This window comes from Chiroxiphia lanceolata, chromosome 3 (assembly GCF_009829145.1).
Source record: "Chiroxiphia lanceolata isolate bChiLan1 chromosome 3, bChiLan1.pri, whole genome shotgun sequence".
In the NCBI taxonomy this organism is placed as follows: Eukaryota; Metazoa; Chordata; class Aves; order Passeriformes; family Pipridae; genus Chiroxiphia; species Chiroxiphia lanceolata.
The window spans coordinates 60,154,090-60,177,000 of record NC_045639.1 but is presented as its reverse complement, the minus strand read 5'-3'; the positions used below and the strand labels follow the sequence as shown (position 1 = coordinate 60,177,000).

The 22,911-nt window shown below is 42.8% G+C and overlaps 2 protein-coding genes across 2 annotated transcripts in view; one reads left to right on the top strand and one right to left on the bottom strand.

Annotated features, from left to right (window-relative positions):
* The window catches only part of LOC116783681 (ectonucleotide pyrophosphatase/phosphodiesterase family member 1-like), a 69,917-nt gene extending 67,038 nt beyond the window's left edge, over nucleotides 1-2,879 (top strand). Inside the window, exon 27 of the transcript XR_004355792.1 lies at nucleotides 2,869-2,879. The gene's annotated coding sequence lies outside the window, so the exon portion shown is untranslated. The remainder of the gene's footprint in view (nucleotides 1-2,868) is intronic.
* A 165-nt stretch (nucleotides 2,880-3,044) lies between these two features.
* Nucleotides 3,045-6,119, bottom strand: CCN2 (cellular communication network factor 2). The gene is made up of 5 exons (XM_032681414.1): nucleotides 5,830-6,119; nucleotides 5,506-5,728; nucleotides 5,126-5,377; nucleotides 4,696-4,907; nucleotides 3,045-4,373 (listed from the first exon to the last, which is right to left on the bottom strand). The coding sequence occupies exons 1-5, from the start codon at nucleotides 5,887-5,889 to the stop codon at nucleotides 4,077-4,079; spliced, it is 1,044 nt and encodes a 347-aa protein (XP_032537305.1). The 5' UTR covers nucleotides 5,890-6,119; the 3' UTR covers nucleotides 3,045-4,076.
* Between the last annotated feature and the right edge of the window lie 16,792 nt (nucleotides 6,120-22,911).

The following is a 22,911-nucleotide window of genomic DNA, read 5'->3' as shown; positions in this document are numbered from 1 at the left end:
CTTAACTAGTGTCTTTTGGACATTTTTTAGCTCTGAGGAATCTGACAAATTTCCATCTGGAGAGTACAGCCTATTTCATATGAAAGGGCTATAATCCGTGTCTGTTGTTCACATCTGTATTGTGTTAGAAAGCTAAGCTGCAAATCCATGCAAAAGTGTTATGGTACAAAAATCTGAAATATGATGGCTTAGAGTTATTTCAAAGCAATTGATACTTTGATCTCCAGCCACCTTGAATTCCTATTTAATGTTTAATTGAGTATCTTTCATTAAATGAGTATTAACTTTACAGTGGTCCTTTACCAACTATATTATTAATATAGCTGGAGATCCATTTTAAGGAGCTAGTCATTTGAATGAATATATTTTCATATATGAATAAAATATTTTAAAATTACAGTAGCAAATCTACACAATAGGATTTTCTGAGGATGCAAACAACCAAAAGCAAACTTCCAAACCAATGTATTTGGAAGGAATGTAAACCAGTGTTCTCCCACATGTAAATGACTTTGGACTTCTGAGCTCAAGTTTTTATTCTTCCATTTATGCATCTTAGGCACAAAGAATGAAATCAGGAAAATTCTTCACAGTTGAAAGGCCCACATTGTAACCCTCATTTAAGGTTTCATAAATTCCACACAAGGCTCCTTTTCCTGGGATACCTTTGAAAGAAAGTCTTACAAACAGTATGGTGCCTACCTACACCTCTAGGAGACCTTAAAACAAAATATTTAAATTTCTTTACCTTCAGAGATAAAGCCATCAGAGGTCTAACACCCATGTAATGGTGTAAAATGTATGCTTCTGTCAGAAGACTACATAAGTTCCTGGAAAAAAATGGAGTGCAATTCATTATAATGCAGTGATATCTGACATTTATGGTGCCTGATATGCTCAGGGGAGAGCAAGAATTTGCTAAACAGATTTGCATATGCAGCATACTTCCGTATTTTAATTCACAGTGGCAACAGCAAACCACAATTAAAATATTCTGACAGGCCTCTTCTGTTCTCCGCTGACCTGTAAAACAGTGCAATAATTTGTCAGACGGCAGGCACGGCAGTTTAATCACTGCATTACCAGGGAGAGGATAGGTAGTGGTCCTGAGTTGTTTTGGGGGACCCCCTTTGTGGGTGTCTAACTACAGACAGCCCTTCCTACGCTAGAGCCCTGCTGCTGCTTGCTGGCCCTCCAGCCTCATATACCAGGCACAGCTGGTAGAGAACGCCAGGGGAGGCCACAGCATTGTGTGGCTTAGGTGTTGGAGATACAGCCCACACTGCAGAGGACTGGGAGAAGAACCTGAGAGAATCTCATGAGCTGGTTGTGAGGCTGATGAGGCTGATGTTACAAGGAAAGACCATTTATTATAATATCTGCTACCAATCTGTAAAAGACTGCAAGGCAGAGTTGTTCCACAGGCTTAAGCAGTGTCATAAACACTCAATCTCTTACTGCCAGGTGCAATGTGCTTCTTTTTGTTCTTGTGATCCTGAGAGCTTCTACAGTGATGGCTATGAATGAAGTCCACATACATCCTGTCCTCACTGGAATTAGACAGTTTTCTTGTTATTTGGGCGTCGAGCCACAGGAGCAGTCAGGCAACCAGTCCTTGGTGTTGTATGACTATTGGAAGTGTTTCCAGGGTGAACTGAATGGCTGCATCATATTCATAACCTGAAAAAAAATAATACATAAAAATTGCTGGAGAGTCTCAGGGAGTTTAAGAGCCAGAGGCTACCCAAAACTATTTCGTATGGACAGAGAAAGCCACTTCCTCATGCCACAAGAATTCCTCGTATTTTTCAGAGGAAGGGAAAATGCTTCTATGGTCTTGAGCAAAGCCTGGTGAGGCCATTGGCAAGACTCCCATTGACTTGCCGTTAGTTTAGGGCTCTGTTGTCCATCATTAGTCAAAGCTGGTGTTACACTGATTTGCTGCTAATGCTAGCTGTAATCAATGGGATTGGAAGGTGCTCAGGAAGGATGGACATTTTTCTAAGCTAACACTCTTTCAGCACCAGGAAATTCCAGATTGAACTTGTTTGCCTGAAAAGGATTCTTGTTGGAGAGCATGTGTTTTTTTCAGAAAAAAGAACTAATGCTTCTAGTGCAAAGGTTAATTTTGAATTCAAAGAATCTCCTTGTCTTAATAAAGGGACAAAAAAGTCTGTTATTAATGTAGGACCTAGCACAGGACTGAAGCTTTTCTTCAGCTTTAGGGGAATGCTTATCTAAGAAGGTTTGGACCATTATCAAAATGTGTAGCTCTTACAATGCTGCTCATCTGTGAGCTTGGAAGAGTTTGAATCAATGGACACTTTACACAGAACTGTCATGTAAAACTATTTGCCTCAGTCATCAAGTAGGAAGATAATCCAGGTAATTGCAATTCGAGTTCAGTGCTCTGTCTACCATACCATACTTAGGTGTTAATTTAAGTAAAACTACATCTAAATTAACTCTACTCTGCATGAAGGTTAAATTGGAAGATTTTCAGAGGCCCCTTCAAACCTGTATTATTCTGTGATTTTTATGTACAACTCATTACCTCTTCCCTGAGAATTGTACCAAATTTCAGACTTCTGGATTAGACTCTAGAGTCAAGAGCCACTTCAATGCTTTCAGTAACTAAAAATACTTTCCTTAACTTATTTGAAAACAAATCTTAACCAGTGGAACACTTCAGTGAAATCAAGCACGTGTCATGGTACATTACAGCAGCAGTCCATCACCATGGTGACAAGCTGGCTCCCTTCAAAGCATCGTGATGCATGACAGACCTGCTGCACTTTCTAATGCCATATCTGACTTGGCAAAGCAAGCCTGTCCCCGCCCTCCATTCAGAAGAGTAACAAACTAGAGTTGGTTCACTAGTAACAGAGTAAGTAACTGTAAATCATTAGTTTATTCCTAAGTGTATGTGCTTCTGGACAAAGAACCCACCACACTTTACTTGATTTTCATCTAGTGCAAAGCCAAGCCCTTTTAGGAGTATGTAAAGGAATAGTGAAGACTAAAGGCAAATGAAATACCAAGCCATTTATATATTATATAAAATATAAATACTTTATTTTCAACTAAAAAGGTGCAAACATGTAACTTTTGGTCACACTTCTCAACAAATAAACTGTCCAAAAAGAGCCATAGTCAAAGAAAGAAACAAATGCTCGAGCGGAAAGACTGATAAGCTACAGAAGAGCCATTTTTCTTAAAGTCACTTGTCCTATAAAGTGTGAGTAAACATATTTTGCCAGATGAATGCTTTGTAACACTATAGGCACCTCAACTTCATCTTGACCTCAACTCACCATTTGGCCCTTTCTGAGCAATTTCCACTAGAGTATCTATTTCATGCTTTGAATGCATTGTCAAACAAGCTTTAAATCTTACCTATCTTGTTCCAAAAAAGAAGGCTATCAGTGAACTTTCAAAGCATTAAACAAAAGCACAAAACTTTAAATTAATTTAGATAACTGTACAAAGATATATACACACAGTATTTACAATATTAATAAAAAATAGCTTGTTACAGGTAAATTAACTGCCACAAGCTGTCCAGTCTAATAGACATGATTCTGATTCTTGTTGACCAAGCCATCCGAATCAGAGTGTCAGAGCTGAAACATTACTGTCCTGACTAACAGAACACCTTCTACTTATCACTTTGCTGGGTGTTTGCATTCCAGCTGTTGCTGTCACTAAACTGGTGCCAGCAAACATGCCAATGGTCTGCTTCTCAATTGCACTACTAGATGAAGCACGCTGTACCACATTAAGGGAACATTTGCTTGAATCTGCTTTTCCTGCCTATTTCCCTTAACGTCGTCCCACCACCTCAGGAACAACGTGTTCTGAAGCTGTGTCTTGCTGTGGTCCCACTGTCCATTTTACCTTCTTCTTCAAACCACCGTTTGGGGTCAGTAGAAAAATTGTCTTAAGTCACATGGAGCAGTTTGTTGAAATTGAAAAAAAAAAACTGATTTAAATACCTTGTGCTATTGAATCATGTTCTACAAAATGAGATGCAAATCAGTTCAAGTTGAGAATCTACTCAGCGTCTCCTTCTGGCTTTATGCCATGTCTCCATACATCTTTCTGTAGTACAGAGACTCAAAGATGTCATTGTCTCCAGGGCAGTTGTAGTGGCACGCGCAGGTCTTGATGAACATCATTTTCCTTTTCATGATCTCCCCATCAGGGCACTTGAACTCCACAGGGAGGGTGGCTGTTCTGTGGGGTGTGCAGCAGCGCCCGTCAGTGCAGACACCACAGAACTTGGCTCTGTAGGTCTTCACGCTGGTGCAGCCAGACAGCTCGAACTTCACAGGCTTGGAGATTTTGGGGGTGCGAATGCACTTTTTGCCTTTCTGTTAGGATGTAAGTGAATACAAGACGTTTAGAAGGCAGGATTTCACACAGTACTTAAACTTGCAAGTTAAAGGAGAGCAGACATGCTAATCCTTACTATATTATCATTAAGCAAGAGCGTCGTACACTGTGCCATAATATACAGCATGACAGAAAATTAAGGATATTTAACTGTAAACTGTTCACCACTAGGGTAAAACTCAAATTTCAAGGTAAACCACTTGAAAATGACTACTTGTCGGAAGTGCACTTTTGGTCACTGGCCTTTTGCTAGTGGATGTAAGCATCCTAGAAGATCTACATAAAGCTAATCATATTTACCTTGATGTTCTCCTCCAGGTCTGCTTCACAAGGTCTGACCATGCAAAGTCTACTCTGTTTCTCCAGTCTGCAGAAGGCATTATCATTGGTGACCCTGGTAGAGATGCCCATGCCACAGGTCTTGGAGCAAGCACTCCATTCTGTGGTCTGCACCAGGCAGTTGGCACGCATCATTGTTGGATCTGGACCATAAGTGTCTTCCAGTCTGTAAGCTGCAGGAGACAGAAAGCCAAAATGAGACCACTGCCTCACTTCATGCCCTGTTAAAGGTTCCTTTCTTTTCCTGAGAAATTCAGGCAGCCACACTGTGAGGTGACTCCACTTATTGCATAATCCAGCTGCTGGGGTGCCCTGTGTCAGCCCATCCCACAGCCTTCAACCTCCATGCCCCCTTCCCTTGGCTGCCATCCATAGAGAGATCCCCACTCACCAGCAAGAGCAGGTCCCACGGCAGTCTGCTCTTTGGTCTCATCGCAGACCCACTCCTCGCAGCACTTTCCAGGAAGCTTCACCCGGCGCGGGTAGGGGCAGTCGGGGCTGGGCAGGCGGACGTCCATGCTGCAGAGGGGCACGCAGCCCACCGCCCCGTCCAGGCAGGTGCACTGGTACTTGCAGCTGCTCTGGAAGGACTCTCCGCTCCGGTACACCATGCCGCTGAAGACGCACGGGGCACCGTCCCGAGCTGCGAGGGGCAGGAGACCGAGTGTGAGACGGGCGGTTGGTTCAGGGATTCCCTCTTCCCTCGTCCCCTTGCCCGGCGGGACCCTGTCCCCGTTCCCGTGGCCGGCGGCAGCCCCGGCCCCCACTCACCCGTGCAGACGCCGATCCTGCGGTTGGCGGGGGACCCGAAGTCGCAGAAGAGCCCCTTGTGGTGGTCGCAGGGGTCACGCTCGGTGCAGAGCTCGCCCAGCTGCTTGGCGCAGACGCGGCAGCAGCCGCAGCCGTCGAGCACCAGGGAGACGCCGGCGGGGCAGGTGGGGCCGGGCCCCGCGCCGCACTGGCACTGCCCGCTGCACTCCTGGCCGTGCGCCTCCTGCGGGTGCCGGGGGAGAGAGGGAGAGGGAGACGTCAGGGCTGTCGCCGGGACCGCCCGGACGGGGCAGGGGCGGCGGCGCCGCGGGCGGCAGAACTTACCGGGCTGAGGAGGGCGAAGAGTAGGGCTGCGGCGAAGGGGGCGAGGGTGGCGTGGACCATCCTGCAGCGGTCGGCGGCTTGTGGGCGGCGCGGCGGCGGCGTGGGGCAGGCAGCGGCGTCGGGCTGCCCGGCGGAGGTGAGCCGAGGTGAGCCGGGAGCTTCCCTTGGGGCGGTTCTCCTCGGCGGCGCGGACGGGGCTGCGGCGGGCGCTGTGCCGGCGGGTGGCTGCTCAGTGCTGCAGGGCTCCGCTCTCCTCCGCTCCGTCCGAGTGCGGCGAGAGAGTGGCTGTGTGACTGCCGACTGCCGGGACGGGCGCCCCTTTATAGGCGGCGGCGACGCGGCCTCGCCAATGGGCTGAATGGGGCCGCGGACAAACAGCGACATTCCGCGCATTCCTGCGCGCCGCGCCGCGCCGCCCGCCCCGCCCCGCGCCGCCGCCGCCGCCCCGGAGCGGCCCTGACCCCTGACTCCCGCATTCCTCCGGCTGCGCCCCCCCAGCGCACACCCCCACCCCCCTCCCCCCGTTTTTTTTCTTTTTCGTGCCGATGTGTTTTAAATGTAAGTCACCGCCGCTGCCAGCGCTCCCGGCCGCCTCCGGCAGCGCGTTATTCCGAAGCGGGAGGCGGGTTCGGCGAGAAGGGGCGAGGGGGGTGGCGGCGCGGTTGCCAGGGGCGGCCGGGGGAATCCGCTATTTCCCTTCCCCTGTGATCCCCGCGCGCCCCTCGTCCCTCCTCCGGGCAGGGAGGACAGCAGGCGGGTGGACCGGGAGTGGCGCGGGGTACCCGGTGCCCGGCGGCGAACGGTCCCGAAGCTTTGGTACCACCGAAAAAAGGTATAATTACGCTACCGGGTATAAATTGACTCTGTGTACCACTGAATCATACTGGATATTTGTAATGTGTTCCTTCCCTAATACATGCTCTCTATGAATAGAGAGAGAGTGCCTGTTTACTCTGAAATACTTGGCACAGCCAATGGAGTCTGAAGCATGGAAGAAGTGGCTATTATTTTCCCACTGCCTGTGTGCAGCTGTCATTTTCGAGCAACACGTTCCTTGCACAGCCCTGCCTCCCAGCCTTCTTAATGGTCCACCCCAGGATTACAAGGAGAGACTGGCATGCTACTGCACTCAGCCAAAACCTTAACACTGTAGTTTGTATTTGACTGAACTCAAGACGTAAGCATTATGGCTTGTATTAAGTCATTATAGATAACTGTTTTGTTTTGGTTTGTAAGGATGGTTCTTCCCCCACCTCCTGTGTGTCATTTGAATATTCAGTGATGTCATGTTGTTTGACCTCCACTTTAACAGAAGGAATGCCAATGTTTTGGCTTTTGACCTGTAAAAGTATATTAGCATTTAGTAAGAGAGGCTGGCTTAATGCATCATCGTTTTAAGCAAACTGAAATCTGATAGTTATCTTAAAAGATGTCATCTTTTGTATACAGGCTTTCTCCCGCTGCTGTACCACCCCCTCCCTTGCTTCTTTCCACCCCTGCATATGTAGGCACACTTCCATGCTATGATGTAGCAATATGTATGCACAGGATTCATGAGGGGAAAAAAGTTCTTCATGTAATGCCCCAGTAGGACTATTGTACCATAAAACTGTTATTTATATTCTGCCAGCATTGTACTCTGTCTGGTAAAGTAATTTGGATATAATTTCTTCCACTCAAAATTCTCTGTTAAAAGAAATGAGATTGGCTCTGAAAGAAAAAAATAAATCTCAGAGGAATAGTTATGGTAAATAATACATGTTCCCAAACTCATGAAGCCTCCCAGAATCTGTATTTACTTGAAGGACTCCAGTGGCCTCAGTGCTGGGTAAATACTATGTGTACCAAACTATGTATGACATGCATACCAAAATGCAAATGTAACCAGGTAAACAGAATGCCTTTTTTAAATGCCTAAATATGGTAAGGAGAACATCTGAGAGAGAGAGAGAGAGAGAGGCTCGAGACATGTTTTATAACTTTCCATGTGAGAGGTTTTTTCAGAGATACAATTTTATTAAACAAAACCTAAGAATCTCACTGACAGAAAAAGTATGTTTAAAAGTAACAAACCACCAGAAAGCCAGGAAATCCAAAATTACAGGATAAATCTGTCCTAAGTCTTCCCACTGTATGCCAAGTACAGCAAGCCCCATACACTTGCTGCCCTGAGAAAAACTACTTAAATAGGTATTTGGACTTCAGAACTAATTCTGGTCTTGCACCATGGTGAATTGGGCATTAGCCCACTAAATCACAAGTTCTACCAGCCCACAAGGGTGGGTAAGAATCGGAGTCCTTAGGAGTGCCTTTTTTTCATTTTGGTTTCTGTGCTGTTAGATGTGTCGCAATGGGTATCTCGTTTGTGCATATATGTGTGCGCATGGGGGGTGAAGGGAACCTGGAAGAAAAGGCAGTTCTTTCAGTCCAACCAGTCTTCAGCATATTCTTTCTGATGATAATAGCACAGAATCATCAAGGCTGGAAGAGACCTTCAGGTTCATTTAGTCCAACCAGCAACCTGACACCACCATAATCACGCCTAAACCATATCCCCGAATACCACATCCAGGTGCCTCTTGAATATGCCACTGGTTGGAGAAGTACATATTGGCATTGATGAATAAATAGTTAAAATGCACTAATTTTGACTTCCATGCAGGTGTTTATACAGCACATGCTTTTAAGATAGTATATTTTTTCTGCTGAAACTAGGAATTCACTACACTGGTCTTGCAGACTTGTTTACACAGCTATATACGGTATGTGTGTGTCTACATCAGCTTCAATTGATGAAGTCTTGTAAAATGTACAGGTGTGGATTGCTACATTCCTCTCTCATGTTTTTCCTTCTTTTTTTTTCTCTGCTTCCCCCCAAAAAGTCACTTGATCAGGTATCAGACATAGTGAAAACCTGGCAAGGCTACAGGAAAGTGGCTAGACTTGGAGTGTTTGTGTACTTAAAGAAAGAATCTTGCACATTTTCAACTTTCAGTCACAGATATTTTTTTATAAGAGCAATTGGAGGTCTGAGCCAGCCCTCAAAGCGGAAATCAAAAGCTCCCAGAGAAACATACCCGAGGAATGTGAATCTGATCCAACAACCATACGCAATGAACATACAGTACTGTCAGTCTTATAGGAAGTCTTTCCATATATGGACATCTGGACCCTGAGCTGTTTATCATCACGATAGGCTTGTAGCTGGCTTCAGACATTTCTGGCTTGCCTCAGGTTTAGTACGCCAATTAGTTCCTTTCCCAAAACGCTCAGGAGGATATTTCTTAAAAATTGAAATAAATATATCTCAAAATTCAGAGACGTCTGGTTAAAGTTACGTTCGCAGGCTTTTGCTTAAAATGCAGATTCCAAAAAAGACTTACTCTGCTAGCTCAGAAATAGACAGAGAATAAAAATAAAGAGATTTATTCAATCGTGAATGTGGTTGCCTGGTATTTCTCTTTCTTAGAAGTCATCTGGTAGCTTATTCTATGTATCTGTAGGCATAGAAAGGGTTCTGAAGTAGACTGCTTGCTGGACTTTTACTCATCCTTTTTCTGGAGACGTGTGAGCTCATGAATCGACAAAGGCAAAGCAAAAACTGCATTTCCCAGGATCTGTCAAGCAAGTTATCCATGTCGTGCAATTTGTATTGCTTTGTTAGAGTGATACAAAGCCTTTTGCTTTGGAGCCGCGACAGTTCACGTCAGCTCATCTTACCAATGAGAGACATTAGCTCTTCTCCAAAGTAAACCAGAATAAGAATTCTGGGAGGGGCAGTAGATGGCATAGAGCCTATGGAAATGTTCACTGCCAAACTGGTGGACTGTAGTCCAAGTTCCTTGAGATACTAGTTCAGATTCTCTGCTACTATTAGTTGGGTGGATCACTAAATGCATTGTTGGCCATCACAATACTTGGACTTGAGAAGTCCAAGTCCATCAAAGCTGCTCAGCAATGCAAACCCAATAGATGCAATTCCTATTAGCAGACCTGAGTTTTGTTGTTTTCTGTAATCGTCATTTATTAAACTTAACATTCTTTATGTTTTAACATGCAATATTTTGTTACTTCTAGAATCACTGACAGTTGCTGCTTTAAGCTCTTGGCTTTATTTTTAAAAAAAAGAACTGGAGTTTTGGTGACTGTGTGTGGTCTTAAACCAGCAAAGTGATTACTGGAAGTAGAATAATCTAAATGAGTATTCAAAGCACATGCAAAACTATTTGTACAAAAGTGAGATTATAAGTAGCCTGAAGCCAAATGTCCTTTACCTACTGAGCCACAGATTCAGAGTGTCTGATTTTATTCTGAAAAATTTGCCATAGATCTTATAATCACTGTAGGAGCAGCATTTGCTACACTTGTGAGGAGGCTGGCTGTGTCCTGGCTTTTTGCAGGAAAGTGCAGTCCTTCCACAGCTCACAAAGGTGAATAAGGAGGGAAGAGACTTTCAGTTGTTTATTTTTCAGATTTGACTGAGGTTCTCAACCTCTTGCCGTGTAAGTCAACTGGTGTAGGATTGCAGTGAGTCACTAACCACTCCTTTGACAATTGTTCCATAAACGGTTAACAATTCACAAAAAACTAGTGTCACTGGCTGGAGAGGAAATGCGGCCAGGGACTAACTCAGAACATGCACCGGAAATCCTGTTGAGATTCTCAGAGGAACCACGTGGAAAACAGCTGGAGGAACACCCTCCCACTCCGTCATGGAGTATGTGGGCAGGAACGAATCAGATCTACTTAGTCTAAAATGTTTTGTTTTCAGTCTTTCAACCTGCTTCTCTCAGGAGCTGTCAATGTAAATTTTGAAGTTTCATGGTTTTTTTTCTCCCTCAAGCTGAGAGAAATTGATGTTTAATTAAGACTTCACCAGATTAGGGACTTCCCTTAACAAATGCAGTTTGCTCTGCTGTAAACTGTGGGATCTCTTAATTTACATTTTAGCTGCTGTGGAGAAGTAGAGGCCTGTGGAGAATCCTGTGAGATACAATTGTCAATGTTGTCTGATAAGATAGAGTCAACACTTGTACATGTGGGGATAACAGAGTGTTTTCTTTGTGGACAAAAGGAGAGAGAGAACTGTCTGTAAAATCTGCCCCATTTGTGATGCAACCTGAGTTACTGACCTTGGTGTAGTGGTCTTTTCTGTTTACACAGTCCTTCCTGAGAAAGTGGAAGAGTTGACTTATTGTATAGGTCTGTAATGCCTCTGGAGGACTTGATAAGCACACTGCATCATCTGACCTGCAAAGGAACGTAATGTCCTCAATGTATTAACATCGGGTTTTAGAGATTGTATGATTATTCAGGAAAATGGCTCCCTGTGGTTCAGCTGCCAGCTTGGCTGGCTGTTTTTTCAGCAAGTGATGTGTGGTATGTGACCTGTGTGAATACATCTGTATGAGTGACGCAGGCAGGGAAACTAGGATGTAACCTACAACAACCAAGGTGGCTTCCTTATTGACCCGCAAATGTGTGTGAAATTTAGCAACTACTGGGGCAGGTCTGAAAACCATCTTGAAATGCTAATCCCTCTGGTGTTGGTGGGCAGTTCTCTGTCAGACCATTTTTCACATGGAGATGAGAAAAACAGATACTCCAAGAAATGTGCATTGTTAGGGAAGTGGGAACATGTCTAAGATATTTTGATTTCCTGTGGGAACTAATTGAGGAAACCTAGTTGTTTTAAACAGCAATGGTCTCAGGTCTAGAGTTTACAACCACGTTGCTACAGATGTCTTAGTGATGAGTGGCTTTTAATTCATAAGCATGATGTTGTAAAAGTGGTAGGACTCTCAGTAACAGCAAATGTTTCTGAACATATTACTCCATTTATAACCATTTTATTAAAGGGTTTTAAATAGAAATCAAAGTTAGGTTTTTACTGTACCTAGGTGTTTGTTTTGATCATTTTGGACAATGGGATCTTTATGAAGATTGAGCCTAAGAAGTTATTTGTGGTGCATTTCTTGTGAGGAAGTTGCCCACGATGGATCTTGTGGAAAAGTCTAACCTTAATAGCATGGTAGATCTGTATGATTATTTAAGATTCAATTATGACACGGGATGAAAAGACAGTTCAGCAATTGCCTTTTTTCATTGCCTAAGATTTGTAAGGTATTTGAAAGTCTTAAAACTGTGCTAAGCAGTGTTCCTCTGTGAGTTACAAACTTTGTAATACAAAAATTTCAGGTAAGTTTTAAAAACATATATGAGCTAGCATCATCTTTTTCCTTCTCCTTGTGTCACTCACAAGATACCGAGGGTTGATTTTCAAATTCCCTGGAAACAGCTTTCTTGTCTTACCATCTTAAATTCAGTGAGACCTCACCTAGGCTTTCATATCTCTCTTTTCTTTTCTTGATAAATGGTTTGCAAAGAGTGACGGTACGGTGCATGACTTGGGAAGCATGCTTTCTATTTCTTTTTTTGCTATCAAACTGCCACAGGGGGGAGTAGAAGTTTGGAAAGGACTGTACTGCCTAGGAAGGAACGTAGGCAAGTGTTGTATTCCCTGGCCAGTCCCTCGCAGGGAGAAGAGCAGAAGAAAAAACGTGGTGGATGTGCTAAGATTGTGAGGATTGGTTAGAGAAAGGAGCTGGAGGGTTTTTGCAGCTGCGACAAGCTGAATGGTTCACTGCATCGCAAAACCACGCTGTTTTCCTTATTCATTCCTACCAGCTTTTCTGTCCAGATATAAGGGGAATGTGACTGAATTGTTTTCCTGCCTCAGGAGGGAAGATGACATGTGGGAGTTGTAAAGTACTTGCAAAATCCCTGTTGTTCTGACAAAAGGCTTTTCCCACGTTAGGGCTATTGACTAATGAAGAAAAAATGTGAGGCAGAGGCAAAGCAGAGGACACAGTAAGGACAGTTTTGCCAACGTGATAGAAAAGGGTTGTTCTTGTGAGACTGTTTGTGTTGCTGAAATCCACTGTGTCTGCTTAACCCAGAAGTAACTGGACTCTGGGTCCTATGCAGCCAGGATGGGGAAGGGGGATGCATTCCTCATGCCCTGGCCCTGGCTGTAGGGTTGCTCTCTCATCCCACGTGTGGCCACAGCTGCTCTTGCAATGCATAGTCTGTGGTAGCAGCATGGCTGACAGCCACCATCCTGCCCTGCCGGGGGGTTTGGTGTAATTTTGCAGAGGAGGGATGTGGGCAGAGATAGGAATGTAAGAGTGGGAGTTGACAGAGTGGGTTGGGATTTTGGAGTAGTGTAGTGTAAGAAGAAGTTGGAAAGGAGCTTATCCCTCCTGATAGCTTTGCATCCATGTGCCGAATTTGAGCATGTACCCAGAGACAACCAGCCGTGGTGCTGAGTGGGAAAGGTTAAAAAGAGCTGAAGAGAGAGGTGCACATAATGTATTTGTGTGGAAAGGGTTGCAGGGGAGAGGGGTGGACAGGAGGGAGTGGAGAAAATGGTGTGTGAGGAGAGTGCTGTAAATGAACAGCCAAGGATGAGGTGGGCTTGGTAGCTTCCTTCCCACTGCCTTCACAGCATTTTACCACCAAGAAACAGTGCTCAGGTCAGCTCAAATGAGTTCAACTCATTTGCCAGACGAAGAAAGATGTGTCTGCAGCAAAGTCTGGGTGCTCCTGTTCTCCACAGCTTCAAATGCCAGTCTCTGTTATCTCTTGCCCCACTGCACTCAGGAACAACCTGCATTGAGGGCCACAGTGGAGTGACTCCATTTCTTGCTTTATGAGTCTGTGTTAGGGAGTTTTATCACTGGACAACCTAGTCAACAATTTTGGGGAAAGAACAAAATAATTTTCAGGAACTAGTTAATGATCAGGAAAGCAACCAAAAGGAGTGAATCAGGCACATTTTTTTTTTTATAAAATCCTCCAGATCTGAGTGCACAGATTTGTAATGAGATAGAGTGAGGAAAAAGGAAGAATTAAAGGAGAAATGCATTTATATTTCTGTAACCTATCATGAGAAACAACAATACTGTGTATTACTTGCTAAATGTGTTATTTTAGAATGCAGAGGGAAATATGGCAAGCCAGTCTTTGCTTTTGGTTTTAATGACGGGAATAGGATGGGAAGGAAAACAATTCTTTGGGTAACATTTTTTTTGTGCATTTTGTATGTCTGTGATTCTTGGACTTTTGAACTATGATGAAAAGGAGCCTGGGAGAAATCCACATTCTTTGTGTTTAGTGTATTGGTGAATTCAATGGCTGCTCCACAGCCTTGTGCCTAACTAACACACACAAAAAAGAATGGAATTAATGGTCCAGTTTCCAAATAAGACATAAGGACTTTGTTTATACTTTTGGGAAGTAATGTGTCTAGGTTTGAGTGGAACTTATGTTAAGTATAATGAAATTCTCAAGGAATGCAAGGCTGGTTTTGCTCAAGAATAAACAGCTAAGATAACAAGAATATATATATCTATATACATTTTCCAAACCTGTGCCTAAACCTCAAGTTTCTTGTTTTTAATTAGGGTGGTTGTTGCAAATTCAGGAACTTTACCAGACATAAAAATGCAAACAGAAGAAGATAAAATTAAGTAAATTTAGAGCATATTTTAATTTTCCCTTTATTCCAATGATGCATGAATTATAGAGGGGATTAAAGTCAGAAGCATACTGAAGGTAGTACCACAGTTTGCTGCGCTCACCTGGACTCTTGCAGTAATAAAACTGTGGGGAACGCTGACCTGAGTCAGTGTCTCAGTGTCACACAAATCCATTTTAAAGATACCTACTCTTCTGTCCCACTTTTCCTAAAGCACTTTCAACTTGGTTTGTTGAAGGTTTTTTTTTCCCTAGAATATTTCCTGAGGAAATTGGCAAAGAAGTGTGAGCATGTAAAAGAAGAGAATGAAAAGGCTGGCACCTAACAATATAAAAACCTAGACCCTGAGTAGAGTGTTTTTACAAAGTACAGTGTCAAGATGTTAATTCTGAACATGGTGTGTGTTTTGTAACATTTGAAGAATTGATATGTGTACAAAGACAAAACCAAGAGTAAACCAGCATATATGGTTTGTAAATCCAGTTTCTACAGGTTTTCCATTTTCATCACTTTAAGGAAAAGGAAAGTAAGTTAAGTTTTAGGGAAATCACAACAATCCTTTTTGAGTGTTTAAGACATGACATCTTCTTGACTAGATGTGTTAGGCCTTCTGTTTCTACTCTTCATCACGGTTTAGGATGAATGGACAGCAGAGTTACTGTAGTGTAATTGAATTATTCTTCTAGTTGAAAAGGTATAGATGTGTATTTCTGGTGCTAGAGGTCACAGGTTTGTTCATGTGGAAATGTAATTTTGCATTATGTCCAGAGCCGATTCTTTGTACACTTTTGACATTTTATTATGATATAATTACAGCAAGAAACCACACATGCTGTATTTAAAGCCAAATTAGCTGATGAATGGATGAGGTGTCTAATTTTTGTTTCTTGAAGGCCATCAGAGCAAATCTTGCCAAAGTTATGTTTTTACTCAAAATTTCTTCATTTTTCCTGTTTTTGCTTCAGGCCAACATGGATCAGTAAATTCTCATCATTTAATCAGAAAAACAATAATAATATGAAACAAAAAACCCCAACAAGGTAACAAGAAGTTCTGTCCAACAGAGATTTACCAAGAAAGCTAAGCAGGAACATAGTTGCAGGACTTGGAACATATTTGATAATTCTAGACTAAGTGAACCAATGTATTAGAGTTTTGGAGAGAACTAAGATGGGAATAACAGGGAAGGTGGAGAGAAAAAACCTCCAAAGGTTAAGAGACTAGAGCACCCATAATTTGTGTGATATGAGCCCACAGAATTGATGCTGGGAGACTTCTGGTGAAAATAGACTCAGAGTTTGCAATCCTCTTGCTTAATGACTGCCCTTGCTTGGAAGGAAGTTTTGAATTGGTAAGTAAGTGTAGGGGATATCATATCATGGCCAGTCTTCGTGAACGAAGATTGGGGAAAGGTCTTCACCCACATTTGTTACAAGCGTGCTGGTGATACAGGGCTTTGCAAATGCGGGTAAGGCCTTCGAGCCTGCGCAATGGATTTTTTAGGTGAGACACAGTGTGCGCTGAACTGAGCCCACCCTTTAATCCTAAGGTTCATCTACCAGGGCCTAGCAAGCTTGGACGGTGGCAGCGAGGTCCTCAGGATGTAGGTTTGTTTAGAGTGACCTTCTCTTAGATGGATGGCCTTACAGGGCTGAACGAGCTCCGTCTGCCAGGGTTTAGAGTTGTCCTTCTCTTCTGTGTGTTCCGGGGCTCCCTTCTCGTCTCCCACGGTGGCACTGTCCACACAGGCAAAGCTCCCATTCTCTCGCTCCTTTTCACACCTGGGGCCGGGCCCCAGCCCAAGTGTAGGGGATAATTATTAGACATAATACAATACCCTGCTGCAGATAGCTTCAGATTGACCAGGGGGTAGTGTTGACACTCTGCCTGACCAGCTGTAACATGTCATCACCAGAGCAGGAGGGGTAAAACTTTCTTCCCCACCTGCATCTTCCCCTTTGCATCAGTTGCGACCCACCCCAGAAGGGGAGGGTAACCCAGGTTCTTATTATTAAATCTCTTGGGGTGGGTTAGAGTGAGACAACACTGAATAATTGATTTTTGTAAACATATATATATATATATATGTATATATGATTTATTTTAGAACAATTTTATTTCAAAGGTAAACAGGTATGTTGCCGTTTTGGGTGTTGTCATCTATAGCAATACAGCAATATTGAAGCATCTATAGCAATAAAGCAACATTAGAGCATAGCAATATAACACTATTAAAACATGTCAGTATTAAAGCATAGCAATATAGCACTATTAAAGCATAAATATAACACTTAAAGAAATACATAAGGGAGAGAAAGGAAAAGAAAGGATAAAGGTGGAAAGGTGTGTATAGTCATCACCCCCGGGATCCAGGGATGAAACCTGGTAGTCGCAGCTTTCATGTCTGTTGTTTGAAGTGGTGGTCTTGATCTGTTGGGCCTGGGGGAAGCCCCCCCCAAAACTCAAAGAAGTTATGAGATTACACACTTCCAGCTCAGGTGGGAGCACCCTGTACCTCACTGAGGTGGGGAGTTTTCCAATGGATTGTGTCACGGGACATGTCACTGAGTCTCTGACATCTCCTAAAACAGCTGCAGCTGCCTATTGTGTCACCATCAATCAATGGTCCATTGTGGTCCCAGGCTAGATGCGCAGTTATCATGTAAAGGGAGAACATTGGCATGATAAGAGAGATTTCTCCCACTTCTTAGCCTCTTCCCTTATCTGGAAATCCAGTTTGTAGCTTCAGGTATGCATCTGCACCCAGGATAGTTGGACAATGGCACCCACTTATCTGATCTGAAGGTCCTTTGGTAGTATTCAGGGAGGGGTGGGCTTTGCTGGTTCCTTTCAGTTTGCAAAAGTCTTTTGGTGATCTTAGAATGTGTAAGTCATTAAATCATTAACTGTTCCAGTGTCTGACAGCATCTTACAAAGTATTGACTTACTTTTGCATCATTTGTGCATAAAATCCCTGGTCATTTTGGAAGCTTTCTACTTTTCCTGACCATCATTTTCCCAGACTGAGTCTCAATGTCTTTTCACCACCTTTTCTCTTTTCACTTGTGTCTTAAATGAGCTGCCTTCTCTGAAGCAGAGATGAAACTGGCTGTTGCTCCTCACTGTCTTCAGCCGAGGGTCCCATGAGCCTCCTTTTTTGTCTTCAGATCAGTGCTCCTCTCTTCAGTAGGTGACTCTTGATCTGCTTCTGAGTATGAGCTTCTAGCTAAGACTACCTTTGCTAGCCTAAGTGAGAATTTTTTATGGAACAGTGTATAGGTGAATGTGGGAGGTTTTTTGGAAGGCCGTTGAGGGGTCTTACAGATTTGTTTAGCCTATACCATAGCTTGAAGGATGTGGTTAAAACGTTTCTGCTCTCCAAGCTGGAAAGGTCACTGTGTTTCTTTAGAATATTTTTGGAGATGTTTCTCTGGTTTGTCAGATCTAAAAATAAACTATGATCAACACACTTTAAAATTATGACAGGATTTTTTTTCTTTCCAAGAGTATATAAAGCAGTTAGATGTTTGTTTTCCACTTAGGGAACAAGTCAGACCTACAGAAGGCTATGAAAATCTTCTTCAGAACTCCAGGACTATTTTTTTAGTGTGTGTGTGTTCAAAATTGGGAGCATCTGCCTGCCTATCTGTTCATCTGTCTTATGCAGTTAGGTAGCCTATCATTTTCTCAACTGAGAGAAGAAGACACTTGAACATTTGTAGTCTTTTCTCCTTAAATTTCTAGGGCAACTGGGGAGCTTTGATTTAAGTTTGTTTTCATTAGAAAGAGGAATCCTGATGAAATAGATGCTGTGCATCACTTGTGTTAATTTTAATCCACTTTGTGTCAATGAGCTACTGGTCTTGATTGGTCTGAAAAACGCTTTTAAAATTTTCGCTTTGACTGACATTATTTAATGTCTGTCACTGTAAGTAGGGCTGAAGAGATGATTGGAAACCCGGTATTCTTCAAGGAGCAGAAAATCCATTTTCTGGCCCACATCAGGGAACACTTAAAAATATTCTATGATTTGTTCAGAGTCATTAAAGCCTGTTGTGTAAAAGCAAATTTGGTAACGCAGTTTTACTGTTTTCTGTTGCTATAGTTGTTCCTAAACCAAATCCCATTGTTGTGAGTGTCTGCAGTACAGAGCCTTGGGCTGGGTAGTTCAAAAGGTTAGCGTTGGGTGCAGCCCACTGAGTCCAACAAGTAGGGATCGATCACTGATGACTTCTTTGGAGACCTTCAGCCATCATTCTGTATCTTCTGTGCTTTTACTTGAGTCCTGTTCTTGAGTGCACATTGAAGTAGGCAGCATGGGCTGAAGCTTTGCTACCTATAAAGAAGCGGTAGCTGTTTATCATGCTTTTTCATTGCTGGGATGGCGGGGGAGTTTCTGAGACATGGCAGTAGGGACTGAGTCTAGTGAGAGCTTCTTTGGAGACCCAAGGGTACTAAACTGTTCTCTGATGGCGCTTGCACACAAAGGCCTTACCTCCCCTCACAGCTGCTTCAGGACTGCTTTGTGTTTGTTGAGTTTCATTTAAGTGTTCTGACACTGAACAGGTCTCCAAAGTAGTAGTGGTTGGGTTTCTGCCATAACCCCTCAAACATCTTGCAGAGGGGTGATGTGCCAGAGATGTTTTCAGAGAACTCAAGTGTGGGCTGTGTTGTCAGTGGCAGCAGGGCAGAGTTATTCCTTCAGGGGTCTTCTACCTTTTGTAGCAAAGGGCAGTAACGTTCAGCACTTGTCTGTTTTACCAGCAGCTGCCCTTTCATACTCTGCTTTGCAGAGTGTCACGGACAAGAGCTGAGGAGAGAGCCTTATCTACTGGTCTGCCACCTCTAGAGTACACAGGTTAGAAAAGTCACCCTTGCATTTAAAAAAAGCAGCATGAGCTCTCTTTCTGTGCTCTGATTTAAATCCCATCCTATTTTAAACCCCATCTTTGATGTTGCTTCTCATCAGGACAGAGCCTGCATTTATCTTTCTTTCAAGTGATGCAATAAAATATGGGAATAAACTTCAGCTTCCCATGTTTTAATTCTTCTTTTTTAATCCATGTTTTCATTTTTGAAACTATTTGGATACAAGAAGACATTTTTTCTCTTTCCACTTCTGATTTGTTTGTTGGAGCACTGCCTGCTCACCCTATTCGGATGTCTAGAGACACTCTATTTTTCCATTTCTGGAATAGTCATTCACAACTCAGTGGTTCTTGAGCAAACTCTCAGAATTTACAGTGTGTTTATTGGTCTCTCACCAACTGCAGTTTCTGTCTTGTAATATTTTGTTTCAAAGTTTCTCTCAGATACCGTTATATAGATTTTCTTCGCAAAATAATTTTGTTGTAAGCCTAGGAGTTTAAGTGACAATCTTCCTAAAGGATCTAGCTAATTAGCTAATTAAAATATAAGGGTTTTACGTAATTTGTTGAACTAGTAGATTTAAGACATAATTGATGGGTTAATACATTTTTAATAGTAAACTAGTGTGCAAAGGATACCAGTTGTGTGCAGCATTGCAGGAATGCACAGTAAAACAAAGCTTCTGTGTTGAAGAGACCATGCTCAGGTCCAAATTCTGCCAATTGTGCCATACAGATTAAGGGCAGGTTTGTGTAAAAGAGCTTGTAAAATCTGGTAAAATAGGGGAGAACCAGTAACCCGGGATGGATATTTCCTCAGAGTGCAGGTAAGGTGGTTTGACTTTTGAGGTGTTACCATTGAAAGGAACAGTGAGGAAGAAGAGGTGTGTGGCATAAACTGAAGCAGAAATAGCATGAAAGGAAAATGCTGAGGGGGAAGTTCAACAAACTGTAAAGCAGAAAAACATATGGAGGAATGATTGAAGGATTAGACTTTGGTAGGTTTTGCATCAGGACCCATTGCTGTTCTGCCCAACACCTAATTAGCCTGGTACAGGGAAACATTAATGGACTTCACTATTGACTTTTTTCATTTTTACAGCTATGTAAGTTGAAGTGTGGAAGGAAGATGTAGAAGTGCATAGAAGGCTGGAATGTGCTACATGTGCATGAGAGTGGCCAGGGCCACTGAACAGTGCAATGAGACAGGAGCAGGGGATGGGAACCAGTCCATTAAATGAAATATCTGCCAAATCAGACCTGTCCTATGACTGCATTTCTCATTTTACTTCCTTTATTTCTTCCATTAAAGTGTACAGCTTTCAGGTAGACACTTTTGGGAGACTGCCTCAAAAAGAAAACTGCATCTATGGTTTGGTTCGAGTGCTAATAGTACAATAATTGTGCTTTAGAAATAGCCTAGTTTTAAGCCTGGGCATGAAATAATTCTTTTCTAGAAACCAAGACTATTTGTGAATCTTTCTTTTCCTGCTGTGGTCCTTTCTGGGTTTTGTCCAGGATATCCTTGGAAATGTGAGCTCTAGATATATCATGAGACTGCCTGTGTTATGTGGCAGCTGCATGTTTCAGAACAAAATGCTGGAGGACATGGCTATGCATGTGGACTTCTGGATGTTGATCAGCACCAATTGCAAACATCCTGTTTGGTTGCTGATCACTGATTAGCACTGTAAAGCATCACAAGATAGATAGCTTTAGCCACTAAAAATGAGTCCTCTTCCAGTCTCATGGTCTTTCTAGACAAGAATTTTCTAAACAACCAGATGCAAATTTGTTTCCAGGGATCTCACAAACCAGATTTTGGTCCCAACTAGTTATTTCAGGCCTATTTAGACTCTACTGAAAGATGGATTTATAAGGAAAATGTTGACAGATCCTGACCTCTTGTATCACTGGTGGGAGCCACAATAATAATGACTTCCCTTAATAGTCTTCCATCAAGTGTTCAGCATAAAAAATGTGGACAATTTTGTTTTCCTAAACTTGGACGACATGTATGTTTCCACCATTTCTGTGGGAATGCAATACACCCTTTTCTAATTTTATTAAAAAACACCTTTTTGGCTAAAGTGTGTGCCATCGCAAATGCTTTAAGTCTGTCTCATGTATCATGTTCTAGGAAGCTGGAGTCTGTGTATTTTATTTCTCCAGGACTTTCTTCCTTTGAGGAGTATAGATGAGAACTGTGTTTTTCCTCTCAGAATGCCTTCAAATTGGTTGCATTCCTAACCTAGACATTATAAGTGTTTCCAACAGTTAAACGACTGTCAATGATAGTAATGTTTTAGTGGTACTTGTGTTGCTCATTGACCCAAACCAAAATTGATGATGGTTATACTGAGCTCTGACATCTGGAAAAAGTTGTAGTGAATCCCAGCTGCAGTTTAGTTCTTTACCTCTTGGGAAAAGCCTCTTGCATTTCATCTGGGTTGGAAATCTTGAAATCAGCTTTGGATGTACATGTGGAAAGAAAGATATAAGAGACAATGCAGAAGGATCACAGTGTTTCCATTGCTGTACTTTTTGAATTCTGCCCAGTAAGGAAGACACCCATCTAATATAAATGTAAAGGCTTGTCAGTGCAAGGCAAAAGTTACATGTTAAAATGTGTATCTATGTTCTATAGACAGGTTGTTTATAAATTAGTCTTCAGTGCCTGACAGGAAGACTGAAGAAAGATTTGGGCTGGCTCATGGAATCCCACACAGAGCAATAAAGTGCTTTCCAGAGAAAGGACTAGCTTTTCTCTGAGCCACAGAAGGGTAAAACTTACACTCTTCTCAAAGTTTTACTTTAGAGTTTGTGAAAGGGATTGGCCTTGCCTACATGCCTCTCATCATAAATGAAAATAGACAGCCCATCTGTGGGACTGGCCTTACTTACATGGAAACTGTTTTACGTAAGAAGAGGAGACTGGTCCAGCAAAGGTGTGGTTTTATTTACATCCATGCCCTTCCCTTATGATTGGAGTGTGTTTGGAAGGTGTGGTCTCATTTACATCCCGCCTCAACTGCCTTTGGCTTCTCTGAATTCAACCCTTGCCTGTGGCTGGAAAAGGAACTCCTCCAAGAAGAATAAAACGGCTGTGTGAAAAACATGACTGTTTTCTGCCTCTGTTTCTTCAGTGTATGTGTTCCTGCTGGTATGTACCTGAAAAGGGAAGGCCATGTTCCTGAGGAGAGAGTTTTGGGTCTGCGTAGGTATGTGTATATATGTGTTTGAAATAATGAGGTGAACATATCAGGTTTTGTGCTGTCCTGAGTGTTAGAGGGTGCTAGAGCTGCTTCTGAAGAAAGGTAAGAAAAAGAAGTTCTTCAAAAATAGCTCCATTTTTTTTTTTTTTTTTTTTTTTTAAGGTGTATGTACAACTTTTCAAAGGTGCTGCTGACAGTTCTGGAAGAAGGCCTGTCTTTGGGAGGGTGTGTGTGTATGTGTGTGTGTGACATTTCAAGTAGTCACTTGCATCAAAGTGAAGCCAGTGTAAACATGGTAGCAGCATCTTACATAATCTCTGAAGCAGGATAGAAGGCTACAGCAAAGCATATGCAGGGCAGTCAGGAACTGGCTACACTACATGCAGTTGCCATTTAATGTTCTGTCCCTTCCTCACCATGTATATGGTGTATATTCAACTGTAGGGGCCACTGTACCTTA

Excerpts from the sequence above, each read along its gene's own strand:
- CCN2 (XM_032681414.1), bottom strand. The coding sequence starts at position 5,889 with ATGGTCCACGCCACCCTCGCCCCCTTCGCCGCAGCCCTACTCTTCGCC. Across the intron at positions 5,378-5,505 it reads CAGGATCGGCGTCTGCACGG|CTCGGGACGGTGCCCCGTGC; the intron begins GTGAGTGGGGGC and ends TGCCCCTCGCAG. Across the intron at positions 4,374-4,695 it reads ACCTGGAGGAGAACATCAAG|AAAGGCAAAAAGTGCATTCG; the intron begins GTAAATATGATT and ends ACATCCTAACAG.